The following is a 14,800-nucleotide window of genomic DNA, read 5'->3' as shown; positions in this document are numbered from 1 at the left end:
TGTTGTTACCGCGACGACGGTGTTATTTTAATCCTTTTTTCAGACGTAACACCACCAAAATTGAGCTGTCCTCAAAGTTACGTAATCGAGCTAGTCGAAAGGCAGGAAAGCTACTCTGTCAACTTCAATGAAACTCAGAGACGCATTAACGCATCCGACGCTTCCGGTCCAGTGAAGATCACTTTCGTACCAGATCGCGCGATCATTACAACCGGTGGTTTCGAAAATGTTACCGTAATTGCTACGGACTCTTCCGGCAACAGAGCGTCCTGTCATTTCCAAGTTTCAGTTCAAGCTACCCCCTGCGTAGATTGGGAGTTGAGACCACCGGCAAATGGAGCTCTGAATTGTCTCCCGGGTGATAAGGGACTCCAATGCATAGCCACCTGCAAACCAGGCTTCAGATTCACCGACGGTGAACCCGTGAAAACTTTCAGCTGCGATGTAAAAACTCATTGGTCACCTTCTTCCGTCGTTCCTGACTGTGTTTCAGAAAGTCAGTAACACATACTTCACTTTGTCTCGTCTTGGACGTGAACGTCATGGTTAATGAAACCGATTCGTTACAGACACGCAGCAGGCCGATTACCACGTCGTTGCTTCCGTAACTTACCGTGCCAATGGAGCCGTCACAAGAACATGTTTACCGCAATATCAAGATTTAATGGCTCAGTACTACATGAATCTGAACAGTGTTTTGACACAGCGTTGTTCCGCCGTCAATGTAAATATGAATGTGACGTTCATAAGATCCGTGCCAACCCTCATCGAAGAGAACGTCCTCAAGGTGGATATCGAAGACAAAATTATTGCTATAAATGTTAGCTTTGAAATTTAATAACCGGTATTGATCGTCAACTTCCAGATGGACTTTGTGCTAGCGATTGTACCTGCCGTTCGTCAGCCGCAGTTATACGACCTGTGCGGTTCCACCCTGAATCTCATATTCGATTTATCGGTACCATACGCTAGCGCGGTTATCGAACCGCTTCTGAATGTCTCATCGATCGGAAATCAATGTCCTCCCCTGAGAGCCCTGAAATCAACGATTTCGAGGGGTTTCACTTGCAGCGTGGGAGAGGTCCTGAATATGGATACAAACGACGTTCCTCGTTGCCGTAAGTTTCGCTAAAGCTGCACAAGATTGAAATATAGCTACGACTTCTGATTATGCATTTTCTTTCTTCAGTTCACTGTCCCGCTGGTACATTCGCCGGTGAAAAACAAAAGCAATGTACGTACTGTCCGAAGGGCTATTACCAGAACAGCGATCGTCAAGGATCATGTCTGCGCTGTCCCTTCGGTACCTATACCAAAGAAGATGGATCGAAGAGCATCGACGATTGTATCCCAGTTTGCGGATACGGAACTTATTCTCCCACCGGACTCGTCCCATGCCTCGAATGCCCACGTAACAGTTATACGGGTGAACCACCAACCGGTGGTTACAAGGACTGTCAAGCCTGTCCGGCGAGCACGTTTACTTACCAGCCCGCAGCGCCTGGTAGAGATCGATGCCGTCCAAAATGTTCACCCGGAATGTATTCGGACACTGGACTGGCCCCTTGTGCCCAATGTCCCAAAGATTTTTACCAGCCTCAACACGGAGCGACAACGTGTTTGGAGTGCCCCATGAACATGTACACGGACAGAAACGGTGCCGTCGGTCGTGAGGAATGTAAACCTGTCCAGTGCACCGAAAATGCTTGCCAACACGGTGGACTCTGTGTCCCCATGGGACACGGTATCCAATGTTTCTGTCCCGCTGGTTTCTCGGGGCGAAGATGTGAGATCGACATAAACGAATGCGCGTCACAGCCGTGCTATAACGGAGCTACTTGCATAGATCTTCCTCAAGGATACAGGTGTCAATGCGCGAACGGATACTCGGGAATCAATTGTCAGCAGGAGAAATCAGACTGTAGAAACGATACCTGTCCGGAAAGAGCCATGTGCAAGGACGAGCCTGGAGTGAATAATTACACTTGTCTTTGTCGCTCCGGATACACGGGCGTCGATTGCGATATCACGGTAAAATTTTCTACCCCTATTCATGCGCGAAGTTTCGAGGAATGCATTAAGAAATTCTTCATTCTATTTTTCAGATAAATCCTTGCACAGCCAACGGAAATCCTTGCAACAACGGTGCTACCTGCGTTGCCCTCCAGCAAGGAAGATACAAATGCGAATGTCTTCCCGGATGGGAAGGTCAGAGCTGCGAAATAAACACCGACGATTGTGCCGAACGACCGTGTCTTCTTGGAGCGAATTGCACGGACCTCGTAGCCGACTTTAGTTGCGACTGCCCGCCAGGTTTTACGGGTAAACGTTGCCACGACAAAATAGACCTTTGCTCAGGTAATCCATGTCTGAACGGCATCTGCGTCGACAAACTCTTTAGGCACGAGTGTATTTGCCATCCTGGATGGGCTGGTCCAGCTTGCGAAACGAACATAAATGAATGCGCAAGTAAGCCATGCCAGAATGGCGGTCAGTGCATCGACGGTATCGATGAATTCACCTGCACTTGCGAACCTGGATATACAGGAAAGCAATGTCAGCACACCATTGACGACTGTGCCGTGAAACCTTGCCAGAACGGTGGAACTTGCATAGATCAGCTCGACGGATTCGTATGCAAATGCAGACCCGGGTTTGTCGGACTCCAGTGTGAGGCGGAAATCGACGAATGTCTCAGCGACCCTTGCAACCCTGTCGGAACCGACCGTTGCGTTGACCTTGACAATAAATTCATTTGTCATTGTCGCGAAGGTTTCACAGGCCCTGCCTGCGAAGTGAACATCGATGACTGCGCTTCTTATCCTTGCCTAAACGGTGCCACTTGCAGAGATGATGTTGGTGGATACAAGTGCGTTTGCCGCGATGGATGGAACGGTACAAACTGCGAGAACGACATTGGAACTTGTCAGAATCATCCGTGTCAGAACGATGCGACGTGCATTAATTTATTCCAGGATTATTTCTGCGTGTAAGTTCAATAATATAAGATGATCATGATCTTATTCGTCATTTGATAATCAAATTGTCCTCTTTTTCTCAACAGCTGTCCCTCCGGTACGGATGGCAAACAGTGCGAAACTGCGCCTGAACGATGCATCGGTAATCCTTGTATGCACAACGGACGTTGCCAGGACTTTGGATCAGGGCTGAATTGTTCCTGCCCCGATGATTACACTGGAATCGGATGTCAGTACGAATATGACGCTTGTCAAGCTGGCGCGTGTCAAAATGGAGCTACTTGCATAGACGTCGGTCCTGGATTTACGTGCATTTGCCCTCCGGGATACACAGGTACATTTTTTGATTCGTAATTATTAGATAATATAAAATTTTCCCAATTCTGAACCATGCTTCATTTATTTCAGGTAAAAATTGTGCCGACGATATCGTCGATTGCAAGGAGAATTCGTGCCCACCATCTGCCACTTGCATTGATCTGACTGGAAAGTTCTACTGTCAATGTCCATTCAATTTGACCGGCGATGATTGCAGAAAAAGTAAGTTCGAATTTTCCGTAGATTCATGAATGAAAAAAATTAATTAGCAACTATGTTATTCGTTACTAAAATTAACGATGTCATTTTCTTACAGCGATTCAAGTCGATTACGACCTGTACTTTACTGACCCAACTAGGAGCAGCGCGTCTCAAGTAATTCCGTTCTTTACTGGCGCAAAGAAGAGCATAACGATCGCTCTGTGGGTTCAGTTTACTCAGAAAGATGAAGCTGGAATTTTCTTCACCCTTTACAGCGTCAGGTAAAAATAATCAACAGTTGAGTCAATTGTGATCGTAGTTCTGGAAATTAATCATCGTATTTTTGAAACTCAGTTCTCCTCACGTACCAACGAATCGCCGTCCAATGGTCCAGGCGCACAGCAATGGGGTCCAAGTATCCTTATTCCAAGACCTTCAGGATGTCTATCTTCCATTCAGAGAATACGCGACGATAAATGACGGTCAATGGCACCATGTGGCTATTGTTTGGAACGGCGACAACGGAGGAGAACTTATCCTCATCACGGAAGGATTAATCGCCAGTAAAACGGAAGGATACGCTAGCGGCAGATCCCTCCCATCTTAGTGAGTAGATAATAAACGACATCGAATATGTAACTTAAATTCTACATCGACGCTATGATGTAACTTGAAAATGAATTTTATCGTAGCGGTTGGGCGGTACTCGGCAAACCATTGAGTGAAAATTCCAAGGGCTACACGGAATCTGGGTTCCAAGGACATCTAACAAAAGTGCAAGTCTGGGGCCGAGCTCTACACGTAACGAATGAAATTCAGAAACAGGTGAGGGACTGCCGTACAGAGCCCGTTTTATACCAGGATCTTATCCTAACGTGGGCTGGATACGACGACATAATGGGTGGCGTTGAACGAGTCGTTCCGTCTCACTGCGGACAAAGAGTATGTCCAAATGGTTACAGTGGAAATAAATGCCAGCAACTCGAAGTCGACAAAGTTCCACCAAAGGTTGAACATTGCCCCGGAGATCTGTGGGTCATAGCCAAAAATGGCTCTGCGATTGTAACGTGGGACGAACCTCACTTCAGCGATAACGTCGGAGTAACTAAGATACAGGAAAAGAGCGGGCATAGGTCAGGACAGACCCTTTTATGGGGAGCGTATGATATTAGTTATATCGCTTACGACCAGGCCGGAAACTCGGCTACTTGTAACTTCAAGGTTTACGTTCTCGGTGAGTTTTATTTAAAATAGATCGCTGATCAGTTCGAATATTTTTGATATCTAATTTTTTACAATGAACCAATTTCCAGCTGATTTCTGCCCCGAATTGGCCGATCCGGTGGGAGGTACGCAGCAGTGCAAAGACTGGGGATCCGGCGGGCAGTTCAAGGTCTGCGAAATATTCTGTAACTCTGGTCTCAGATTCTCGCAGGAAGTTCCTCCCTTCTATACTTGCGGAGCTGAGGGTTTCTGGCGACCAACCAATAATCCTGCACTACCTCTTATCTACCCTGCCTGTACAAGTGAGTCGCGCGACCTTTGAAATTATTATTGTTTAAATGTTGAGAAAAAAAATTTCTAACGTATATTTTTTTGTCAGGCTCAACTCCGGCGCAGCGTGTATTCAAGATAAAAATGAATTTCCCCACTTCCGTTCTCTGCAACGAAGCCGGCCAGGGTGTTCTGAAACAGAAGGTTCGAAACGCCGTGAATTCATTGAACAGGGATTGGAACTTCTGCTCATATGCGTTCGAAGGTATTTGAATTTAAGTTGAATAATTATCGGAAGAAAGACAACGTTTGAATGAAAATAATATAAATAATCTCGATTGATTCACAGGAACGAGGGAATGTAAGAATTTGAGTATCGACGTACAATGCGATCACCGAGTTCGTAATACTAGAGATACCAACGACGATGATGGTGGAATTTACGTTATTTCTGCCGCTGTACCAGCCGAAACGTAAGTATCAGTTGAATATATATCAGTAGAGATAATATAGCGAAATTGAGATGAAACTAGCGTCTTTAAGTTTCCATTCTCTCATACATTTATTGCTCAATTTCCTACAATTAGTATTCATGCCGTATACTTTATATCTTCAGCTATTATTACAATTCTCTGTGCAAATTTTTAGTATTCTATTCTACAGATGGTTTGTGTGTAGATTGAAATCAGCATGAGATAAATTACTATTATTTTATAATGTAGAGCGAGACAAGCCCGGCAAGGCAGCGATACGTACGAAGTGGAGATTTCGTTCCCAGCAATAAAGTAAGACTTCTCGCAAAATCCTACCACCCAAAAATGCGACCTCATTCATCGATATAATGCGCAAACTACCAACTCTTTATTAATAATAATCAAATAACGCCATTTTAATAATATGCAGCCATTATCATATATTCGTCATTGAACAGTTTTGGTATGGGTAAATAAGTTAATGTTATACCACGCACGTTTTCAGGTACAGACAACATAATGGTATGCATGATGAGGTGAACACAAACTAATTACTTTAACTCGTAAGATTCTGAATAATTCAATTTAACCGTCGCTGTATAATTGAATCCAAATTAGCAAAGGGAATACATTGCAGCTAGTGAATAATATATGTTCACTGTAAATATTTGTAAATATTTCGTACCAACTCGTGTGAAGTCTTCCCAACTACTTTAGCATTTTGTCATAATCAAACTGTGATATTTCCAGTGACCCGATCCAGAACACGAATTCGAACGAACGATCGAACGTTCAGAACCTACTGGAGAAATTGATCCTCGAAGAAGATCAATTTGATGTTCACGACATCCTTCCAAACACCGTTCCAGACCCAGCATCTCTAATACTCGAGTCCGATTATGCATGTCCCATCGGACAAGTAGTGATGGCGCCTGACTGCGGTGAGTTGAAGATTCGGAAAACGCTCATCGGGAATTGAATAATATTTGCAATTGCAATTCAACCTTTTCTGATCGTGTTACAGTGCCGTGCGCGGTTGGAAGTTACTACGACGAATCATCAAAATCGTGCAAGCACTGTCCAGTGGGAACTTATCAAAGCGAAGCTGGACAATTACGGTGCAGTTCGTGTCCGGTGATCGCAGGTCGTTCAAGTGTAACGATCGGACCAGGTGCCCGCAGTGCTGCGGATTGTAAAGAGAGATGTCCAGCTGGGAAGTTTTACGACGATGGTGCCGGCTTGTGTCGTAGCTGTGGTCACGGCTTCTTCCAACCGAATGAAGGAAGCTTTTCATGTCAGCTTTGCGGACTTGGTAAGACAACCAGAACCGCTGAAGCTGTATCGAGGGAGGAGTGCAGAGACGAATGTGGATCCGGACAGCAATTGGCGGTCGAAGGAAAGTGCGAACCTTGTCCAAGAGGAACCTACAGGATGCAGGGTGTTCAAGCATCTTGTCAGGCTTGTCCGTTGGGTAGGACGACCCCGAACATGGGATCAGCGACTATTGAGGAATGCTCGCTTCCGGTCTGCGTTCCGGGCACCTATTTGAACGGTACTTTGAACGAATGCGTCGAGTGCAAAAAGAGAACGTATCAACCTGAGCCACAACAAACATCTTGCATACCTTGTCCACCTAACACGAGCACCAACGGAACTGCCGCCGTAAGTGATATTCGTGTAACATTAATCGATGCCACAGATGCCCGATAAAAAATCGTTCCATTATTATTTTGATCATGTTCCAGACAAGCAAGGCCGAATGTACGAATCCGTGCGAAGTTAAGAACCAAAAAATGCATTGCGATCCCAACGCGCACTGCCTCTTGGTACCGGAAACCAGTGACTTCAAATGCGAGTGCAAACCCGGCTATAATGGAACCGGAGAAGAGTGTACCGACGTCTGCAAGGGTTACTGTGATAACGAGGGTACGTGTATCAAGGATTCTCGAGGGCAACCGTCATGCAGATGCATCGGAAGTTTCACCGGCAAACATTGTGGAGAAAAATCAGAATTCTTCTACATCGCTGGTGGAGTAGCTGGTGGAGTGATCCTCATCATTTTCGTCGTTTTACTCGTTTGGATGATCTGCGTCAGGTGAGACATTGGAAATTGAATCATTTGTCTACACCTACTTCCTGATCTTTGAATCCGTTAAAAACAATTTGTGTTGTTGTAGATCTTCAAGAAAGAAGGAACCTAAAAAAATGCTGCAACCTGCAACAGACCAAAATGGTTCCCAGGTGAATTTCTACTATGGTGCGCCAACGCCATATGCAGAGTCGATTGCTCCTTCTCATCACAGCACATACGCTCATTATTACGACGACGAAGAAGATGGCTGGGAAATGCCGAACTTCTACAATGAAACTTACATGAAAGGTAATTATGAAACAGCTAAGATCGAACGAGATTTGAACGATCTGAGATTTTTTTCCCCCGAAATATACGGTTGATCTTCTTTATTTTCAGAGAGCCTGCATAACGGTGGTAAAATGAATAGTCTCGCACGATCGAACGCTAGCATTTACGGTACTAAAGATGATCTTTACGACAGACTGAAAAGACATGCTTATCCCGGAAAGAAAGGTACATAATGATTAATGTTTACGGTATACGTTGATCGATATAATTTCGGATTGTATATATGTATGTTTCTTTAGACATCATACGTATCATTCCGTTATGTTTTATTTTTATCTTTTTTTTCTTCCGAAATGTATACGACTATTGGCACTGCAGTGTTTAAGTAAGAAACTGTTCTACTAATATGGAGTTTCTCTTACAGACAAAAGCGACAGTGACAGTGAAGGCCAGTGACTTTGAACGTTATGTTCTGTAAGTTTGAAAAAAAAAAATTCATACATTAACGTTTTGTGTTAGAGAGAAAAAACGAAACTAAACTTACGTTGGAGGTGACATGCTCAACAAAACGAACAATTATTGTTTTATAATAATAAATAATGATAATTAATACCATAATAATTGAAAAATTCAATAGAGATATTCTAAATGATTCATTAGAACGATCATAAATTGTATTTATTTTGTTACGAAAATCGTTGTATTCGCTCCTCAGTTTATCAAAGTTTTTTAAGCACCACTGATTTGGATTAAGGCGGCTTCTCTAGTTTTGATTTTTTTTCCACATATATATGATGACGTGATTAGATTTGTTAGAATATACGGTAAATTTCATCATGCCAAAAATATAAAAATTTGTCTCAATTAATAAACTATCAGTGAATACAATTGAAGTCCTGGAGTGATGATTGCATGAATAGATATAGCAATCGTTACTTTGGCACATGCGTTTCTCGGCTAATAAGTACCTACACTATATCTATAGTATCTATCGCATACCGTAATAGATGAGTAATAGATACAATATGCCATGTTTATCAATTTCGAATCGTTAAAAAATCACTAGAATGATAGAATGTCTGTTGCGTGCAGAGTTTAATTTGTTTATTTACACATACACCTATGTATGTATGTGTTTTTTTCTATACTCTATTTTCTCTAATTTAAACAATCTATTTCACGAAGCATGGTTACCGAAATTAGATTCTCATAGTTTTCGAATATTTGCACGAATCCCGTATATTTATTTCTTGTGCAAATATGAGATTTACTGTACGAAATATCATATTACCTATACGTATAGATCTATGATGAATAACGAAAAACGAACAAACTTTACACAATAAATACAGAGCGACGTATTATTAACATGAACAGAGACTATATACATTTGTAGATGTAATTTTTGTATTTAATTTGCGAATTATTGTTGAGGAAACTTTTTTTTAATTCTATTAATCAGTTGATTGATTGATTGATTAATTAATTTTATAATATGTGCGAATGAGAGACGTGTACAATATATCAATAAGTGAATTTATATTTTGTTATTATAAATATGTATTTGTTTGTACAATACTTATATTATACATTTGTATGTGTGACTTATAAACGACATATAATATATATACATAAGGATTTTAGAAATCGTCGGTCTTTCACTTCATCTTAAACAAATATACATTTATGTTTATATATTAGCGAATATGAAATTAGATAACAAACGATTGGATTGATGAATATCAATGCCTTAAAATTTTTGGTCAAAAAAATTCACCCATAATTGATATCCGTTGGAGAAATGGTTGGGACTGGCAAGACAATAACTGATAGTCAATCTTCATAGAAGCGTTCATAGGATACATATTTCCTTTTCTAATATTTTCCAGCATTACCTGAGGCTCAAGTTTTGATCTTTTTGAGAACTGTGCCTTATGCACCGATTGAGTATCGTTATTTTCCTCTGGAACCGAAGGATATTCTCCATTTACTCCCGCAGGTACATCAAATATCTCCATAGTATCGCTATCATCAGCTTTATATATCGTGTTTGGTGGAGCCACGACTTCGATCTTTGGTAGTTCTGGTCGAGTAATATTTTTACTGAGATTCTTGGAATTCAATGCCTCATTCTCTACATCTTTGATATCAATTTCATTATTTTTAATGAGGGAGGGTTCTTCCAAATCCAGTTTGATTTGTGATAATTTTATTATTTCAACTGCATTATTATCCAATGATCTCAATTCGTTTGATGTGTTTAGGACGTCATTCTCGTTATTAGCAACAATAAACTTTTTCAGCAGTAATTTCTTGCTCGGAAATATTCCGTCAATCTTTCGGCAGCAGTGTAGAGACCCAGCATCTATTGGGTGAGCTTCTGTATTGAATATGTAACCGCCTGCATCTATTACGCATTGACCCCATTGCGTTTTTATTACAGTGCCTTGCTGCCCGTTGTTATGAATGAAGTTATCAGGATCAAAAAGGAGATACAAGTATTTTGTCGTTTCCGCAAGGAAGAACGACTCCATTCTATCAGCCTTTCGGTGGTCCCGGACGTCATTTATCGTAGCATACCCACAGCTAGTTTTTGCACTGTGCTGCAAACTCCTGAGAATATCCACCCCGACTTCTATCAAATAAGGGTCTCCAGTTGCTCTGTAGAGATACATGACCGATTCAATGAGCTCTGGTCTCAAGGGATAACCCTCTCGATTTGTCCCAGCATCTGCTTGTGGAATATTATAAAACTCTGGTGTGAATCCAAACTGCTTCCAGACCTGGTGATAGTTGTGCAAAGACTTCATGGCATTGCTTACATCTCCAAAGAAGCTGAGAACTCCAGGCCAATAAGCATCCAAGGATTGAAATACAGGTAGAGTAACCTGGCCCTTTGACATCGAAACCCACAAGTGCCAGTCTTCTTTTTTTATGTATTTTTCGATAGCTGCTTTATGTTCATTAAACATCGCGACCATTAAGGGGTCCTGTAGCAGTAATGCACCCTTTGCCAAGTATTCGAAATATGAGTCTATACCTGCACCAATACCTGAATCTTGTGCAGTCCAATGACCCGTTAGAACATCGATGTGATTACCCAGCAGCCCTATCTTTGATCTGTGATGATGTAAAGCTTTCATGGCATTTAATGCTACTTCTTCATAAAGTGGATTCCCTGTAAGTCGAGAGAGCGTTCCAAATTCTAAGATAAATGTTCCAATACCAGCGGTACAAGTAATGCTAGTCTCTCCATCTGGAACTCCATATTTTAGGTTTACAGTCCCATATGGCATCCCGGTAGGAGTATCAAAGGCAGGTATTAATCTCTTAACTAAATCTTCAGCTAGTCGAAGCAATGGACCATTACAGGGCCACCCAGGCTCCAAGTCTATACCAGCTTTGTGGGACAATATATGAGCACTCAGAAGGCCTCCAACAACTCTAATATTAGTCTCAAACACAGAAACATTTATGTTTTCCTCAAAATCTGATCTGGCGTTGAGGATTTCTACAACTCTTTTGAATTCTGAGTAGTTACCCATCACTACGAGTGTGTCCAAAGCATCGATCAATGTCAATGAGTAGCTTCCCCATGTGTCAAAGCCATCACAGCTAAGCGAACGTAGTTCATCGTAAGGGTACGCATATTTCAGGTAACTTGAATATGCATGGTCAAACATTGTTCGTACTTCTTCGCGAAGGGTGAGGAGCTCATTACGGTCATAGTTCCTGACCCCTTCAGTTGATATTATCACAAAAGTTGTCAGGAAGAATAATTGTTTATGGAGGAGCATTTTTTAACCTCTCGTATCAGCAGATAATTATCTTAAGATTTTGAAATGTGAATCGAGATAAATTTTGATGTATTTATCAACGTAGAAGATCCACAATTTTCTCATGTTCTTCATAAAATTCACTGCATAACTGGGGTTTAACTGATCTATTACACAGATTATTATGTTTCTGACAGCAACTTTGACAGCAGTAACGTTTTCACTGTGCAGCCGACGTCTGGCATTTAACAACGTGGCTCACGTAGCCGATCAGCTGCGATGAATGTGTATATGTTAGTAAGTGTTAGGTTGTAATTTAGTTAGTCCTCCATGGTCTAGATCTGGCTTGAGTTTATAAGTTCTTTGAAAGTTCACCAAAGTGTTGAAGTGTTTGTTAAATGCTCCAAACAGCGTTTATCCCACTGTTTATTCAGTATTAATATTCGAACGTGGCTGCCAGTTGTAACCCACATTTGTAATTTCGAATCTTGAGAGTGAGGGTTATGTTCTAATTCAACCGGCATTTCAGCTGACGATAAGCCGACTTTTCTATCCCAATTGAAACCTATGTTAACGTCAACTAGCAATGGCAATATTTACGAATCAATTGACGATATTAAAATGCGTTGGGAGCTCACTAATATCGCGGAATTCGAATGTCCAGTTATTTTCTTATGTCAGAGCCTACAGCCGCTGGGCTCATCGCAAGCCAGTTAAGATTGTGAATGAGAAAGAAGTGTTTGGTGATTCTTATGAACCACCTCAAGATATTCTTAAAGATGCAACATTTGCTTTTGCTCGAAGACAAAAACTGGCCATGATCGCAGCCAACAAAGCCAAAGCAAAAGAACTAGATGATAAAAAAGGAACCCTCAATGATGATGGTACCTTTATCTTCACCAAACTTGCAAAAGATGATCCTAGAATAAGGTAGGTACAACATGAGAAGACTGAATCATCCAAAGATTCTTGAATACTCGTATTCCTCTTCAACCTTGCGTTAATAATTACAGTACTCTGATGATGACTGTAAGGTCACGACAAAAACAAAAAAAGGAAGACAAGATATTACTTGAGGGCTACAGGTTAATCGAAGATGCGATGAAGATCGGTCTTATGCCAGAGATAATTCTATTCAGCAGAACTCCTGATTTACAACGATTACCATTACCAAAAGAGGGTATCAAGCTCTATAAAATCCCTTATCGAACGATGCAGTTGTGGTCAGATTTGTCCACTTCACCAGGAGTAATGGGTGAATATTAGCGATATTTTTTTAGCTGTCCTTCTGCATATTCTAGATGACCCAATATTTCAATGCAGGTATATTCAAAACTCCGGATACAAGCATCTCTAAGCCAGCAGATGACTCAATACCTGTTACCATAATTTGTGATAATGTACGAGAGCCAGGAAACTTGGGAGCAATTTTACGTGTCGCAGCTGGAGTTGGATGTGAGCAAGTTATTCTAACAAAAGGTAGGTATCCATGGTGAGAAAAATTCTCAACTTGTATCTAGTCATATTTTAGAAAAACTAGAAAATAAAATTTCAGGCTGTGTCGACATGTGGAGTCCGAAAGTATTACGATCTGCAGCTGGAGCACATTTTCGCTTGCCAATTTACAAGTCTCAAAGTTGGCCAGAAATTCAATATCTGATAAGTGAAGATGCAAAAGTTTACATTGCCGACAACAACGTCTTATCACCTATGGATCCAAGCAAAGAACCAGCAGAATCTAGCGAATCTGACTCGAGTTCTGATTCAGAGAGCGGGAGCGACTCGGAACCAGAACTCGATGATGAAACGCAGCAAGTAATAGATAAAATTCGTAAGGATTTTGACGGTCGACCGGAATCGTCAGACGGTGAGAAGACACCCAAACGTGCCGCCAATTCTGCATCTGGAAGAGAAGTTGGTTTGTACGGTCCTTTAAGGAAATCGAATTCCAAGAACTCAGAGGTAGATACTCTGCCGGTCATTCCGTATTTCTCAACGTGTTACACAGCTAACGAAACGATCCTAATAGTCGGCGGAGAAACCGAAGGAATAAGCCAAGAATCTGTATCTCTGACATCTCGAAGAGGTGGTATACGGATAAACGTGCCGCTTACGAACGGTGTCGATAGTTTGAATACCGGTACTGCGCTAGGAGTGCTGTTGTTTGAAATAAAGCGACAATTCTTAATCGGATCAGATGACTCGTGAATTTTTGAAGTGGCTAGAATGCAGCATTCAAAGATACTAGATATTGTTTTGTAAAAATCAAAGGCAGATCTTCAGTTGTATTTTAAAATTGTTTATGTACGTCAAAATATATTATGTATAAAAAAACATGTTTATATATTCATTTCAATGAAACTTACTCGCTGATGCTAACCAACACTAAAAAGTGTGGAAATTTATTTCCCGAACGAATTAACGTTCCGCGCCTGTTCCTCGTATACAATAGTATACAACTTATTGTTCACGAACCGTAAATGTTAAAAAATCAATACATATGCCACAGTTACCAACACCATAGTGAAATACAGATGTCGCTATGAGGTTCAATTTCGGGTAACTTATGACCCGCGGAATTATTTAAAACCGTAGTACAAGTAGCGGATTTTGAATCGAAGTAGTTCAAATGAAAGTAAAAAGTGTAGTGAATAATCATCGACCAGGAAGAAGATGACGCGGATGGTAGACCAAGCCGGGCTCTTTTACTAACAACAAAAGATGATTACGAATAATGTATATTTTGTTGGAATCAAACTTCTATGATCCTCGGATAAATTGATTGGTAACATATTCTGGTTTTCGAAACTGTTCCGCCTTTTCTCCTTAAGCCTAGGTGGTTCTGATAATGGCGAAAAGGCTTATTTTACCGTTGAAACTCCCTCTACAGATTTCGAGCGAGTATCTCTGGGTTACTCTCAGAGTACTGCAATCCATCAGAATTAGTCCTGAGGGCTAAGCAGCCCCTGATTTTTGCCGACAAAGGTCAGCCCTTGGCTCGGAGCGCGGTGATGTAATTTCAGGGACCGAAGGGTTTTAGGGATAGAAAGAGGGGAATGTCGATCTGAGGTGGATGCCATTACACGGAATAGGGTAAAAAAGCTGGGGGTGGTCTTCGTGACAACATTAACGCTCGGTTCCAGGGGTATATCCGATGGTTTGTGTGTTTCGAAAAGATTTCGCGACTGATTTGCATGC

General features: G+C 41.5%; 3 protein-coding genes across 4 annotated transcripts in view; 2 read left to right on the top strand and 1 right to left on the bottom strand.

Annotated features, from left to right (window-relative positions):
- LOC105683425 (sushi, von Willebrand factor type A, EGF and pentraxin domain-containing protein 1) overlaps nt 1-8,308 on the top strand; it is a 31,379-nt gene extending 23,071 nt beyond the window's left edge. Inside the window, exons 19-38 of one of the 2 annotated variants that reach the window (XM_020850866.2) lie at nt 44-496; nt 570-787; nt 866-1,118; nt 1,190-2,031; nt 2,106-2,989; nt 3,065-3,312; nt 3,387-3,518; nt 3,613-3,778; nt 3,852-4,103; nt 4,190-4,731; nt 4,811-5,023; nt 5,101-5,256; nt 5,341-5,464; nt 5,714-5,776; nt 6,215-6,405; nt 6,489-7,126; nt 7,210-7,559; nt 7,642-7,844; nt 7,935-8,051; nt 8,251-8,308. In XM_020850866.2, the coding sequence (XP_020706525.2) occupies nt 44-496; nt 570-787; nt 866-1,118; nt 1,190-2,031; nt 2,106-2,989; nt 3,065-3,312; nt 3,387-3,518; nt 3,613-3,778; nt 3,852-4,103; nt 4,190-4,731; nt 4,811-5,023; nt 5,101-5,256; nt 5,341-5,464; nt 5,714-5,776; nt 6,215-6,405; nt 6,489-7,126; nt 7,210-7,559; nt 7,642-7,844; nt 7,935-8,051; nt 8,251-8,282 (6,077 nt within the window). In that variant the 3' untranslated portion in view covers nt 8,283-8,308. The remainder of the gene's footprint in view (nt 1-43; nt 497-569; nt 788-865; nt 1,119-1,189; nt 2,032-2,105; nt 2,990-3,064; nt 3,313-3,386; nt 3,519-3,612; nt 3,779-3,851; nt 4,104-4,189; nt 4,732-4,810; nt 5,024-5,100; nt 5,257-5,340; nt 5,465-5,713; nt 5,777-6,214; nt 6,406-6,488; nt 7,127-7,209; nt 7,560-7,641; nt 7,845-7,934; nt 8,052-8,250) is intronic. The other variant, XM_012396005.3, reaches the window with a different exon arrangement.
- Nucleotides 8,309-9,020: 712 nt separating this feature from the next.
- LOC105683426 (ER degradation-enhancing alpha-mannosidase-like protein 2) lies at nt 9,021-11,839 on the bottom strand. Its single transcript, XM_012396006.3, has one exon. It carries the CDS (start codon nt 11,621-11,623, stop codon nt 9,590-9,592), a length of 2,034 nt encoding a protein of 677 aa, XP_012251429.2. The 5' UTR covers nt 11,624-11,839; the 3' UTR covers nt 9,021-9,589.
- Nucleotides 11,840-11,904: 65 nt separating this feature from the next.
- LOC105683375 (rRNA methyltransferase 3, mitochondrial) lies at nt 11,905-13,938 on the top strand. Its single transcript, XM_012395915.3, has 4 exons — nt 11,905-12,532; nt 12,616-12,857; nt 12,926-13,081; nt 13,158-13,938. The coding sequence occupies exons 1-4, from the start codon at nt 12,189-12,191 to the stop codon at nt 13,808-13,810; spliced, it is 1,395 nt and encodes a 464-aa protein (XP_012251338.2). The 5' UTR covers nt 11,905-12,188; the 3' UTR covers nt 13,811-13,938.
- Nucleotides 13,939-14,800: the final 862 nt, after the last annotated feature.

Source organism: Athalia rosae, chromosome 1 (genome assembly GCF_917208135.1).
Source record: "Athalia rosae chromosome 1, iyAthRosa1.1, whole genome shotgun sequence".
In the NCBI taxonomy this organism is placed as follows: domain Eukaryota; kingdom Metazoa; phylum Arthropoda; class Insecta; order Hymenoptera; family Athaliidae; genus Athalia; species Athalia rosae.
Note: the sequence above shows the minus strand (reverse complement) of the source record. Positions and strands in the feature narration are given on the sequence as shown.

What these genes read in the sequence shown, in the direction of transcription:
- LOC105683426 (XM_012396006.3), bottom strand. Translation starts at nt 11,623, where the DNA reads ATGCTCCTCCATAAACAATTATTCTTCCTGACAACTTTTGTGATAATA.
- LOC105683375 (XM_012395915.3), top strand. Translation starts at nt 12,189, where the DNA reads ATGGCAATATTTACGAATCAATTGACGATATTAAAATGCGTTGGGAGC. An exon ending in AAAGATGATCCTAGAATAAG is followed by an intron (nt 12,533 to 12,615) that starts GTAGGTACAACA and finishes TAATAATTACAG; the next exon opens with TACTCTGATGATGACTGTAA. An exon ending in GCAAGTTATTCTAACAAAAG is followed by an intron (nt 13,082 to 13,157) that starts GTAGGTATCCAT and finishes ATAAAATTTCAG; the next exon opens with GCTGTGTCGACATGTGGAGT.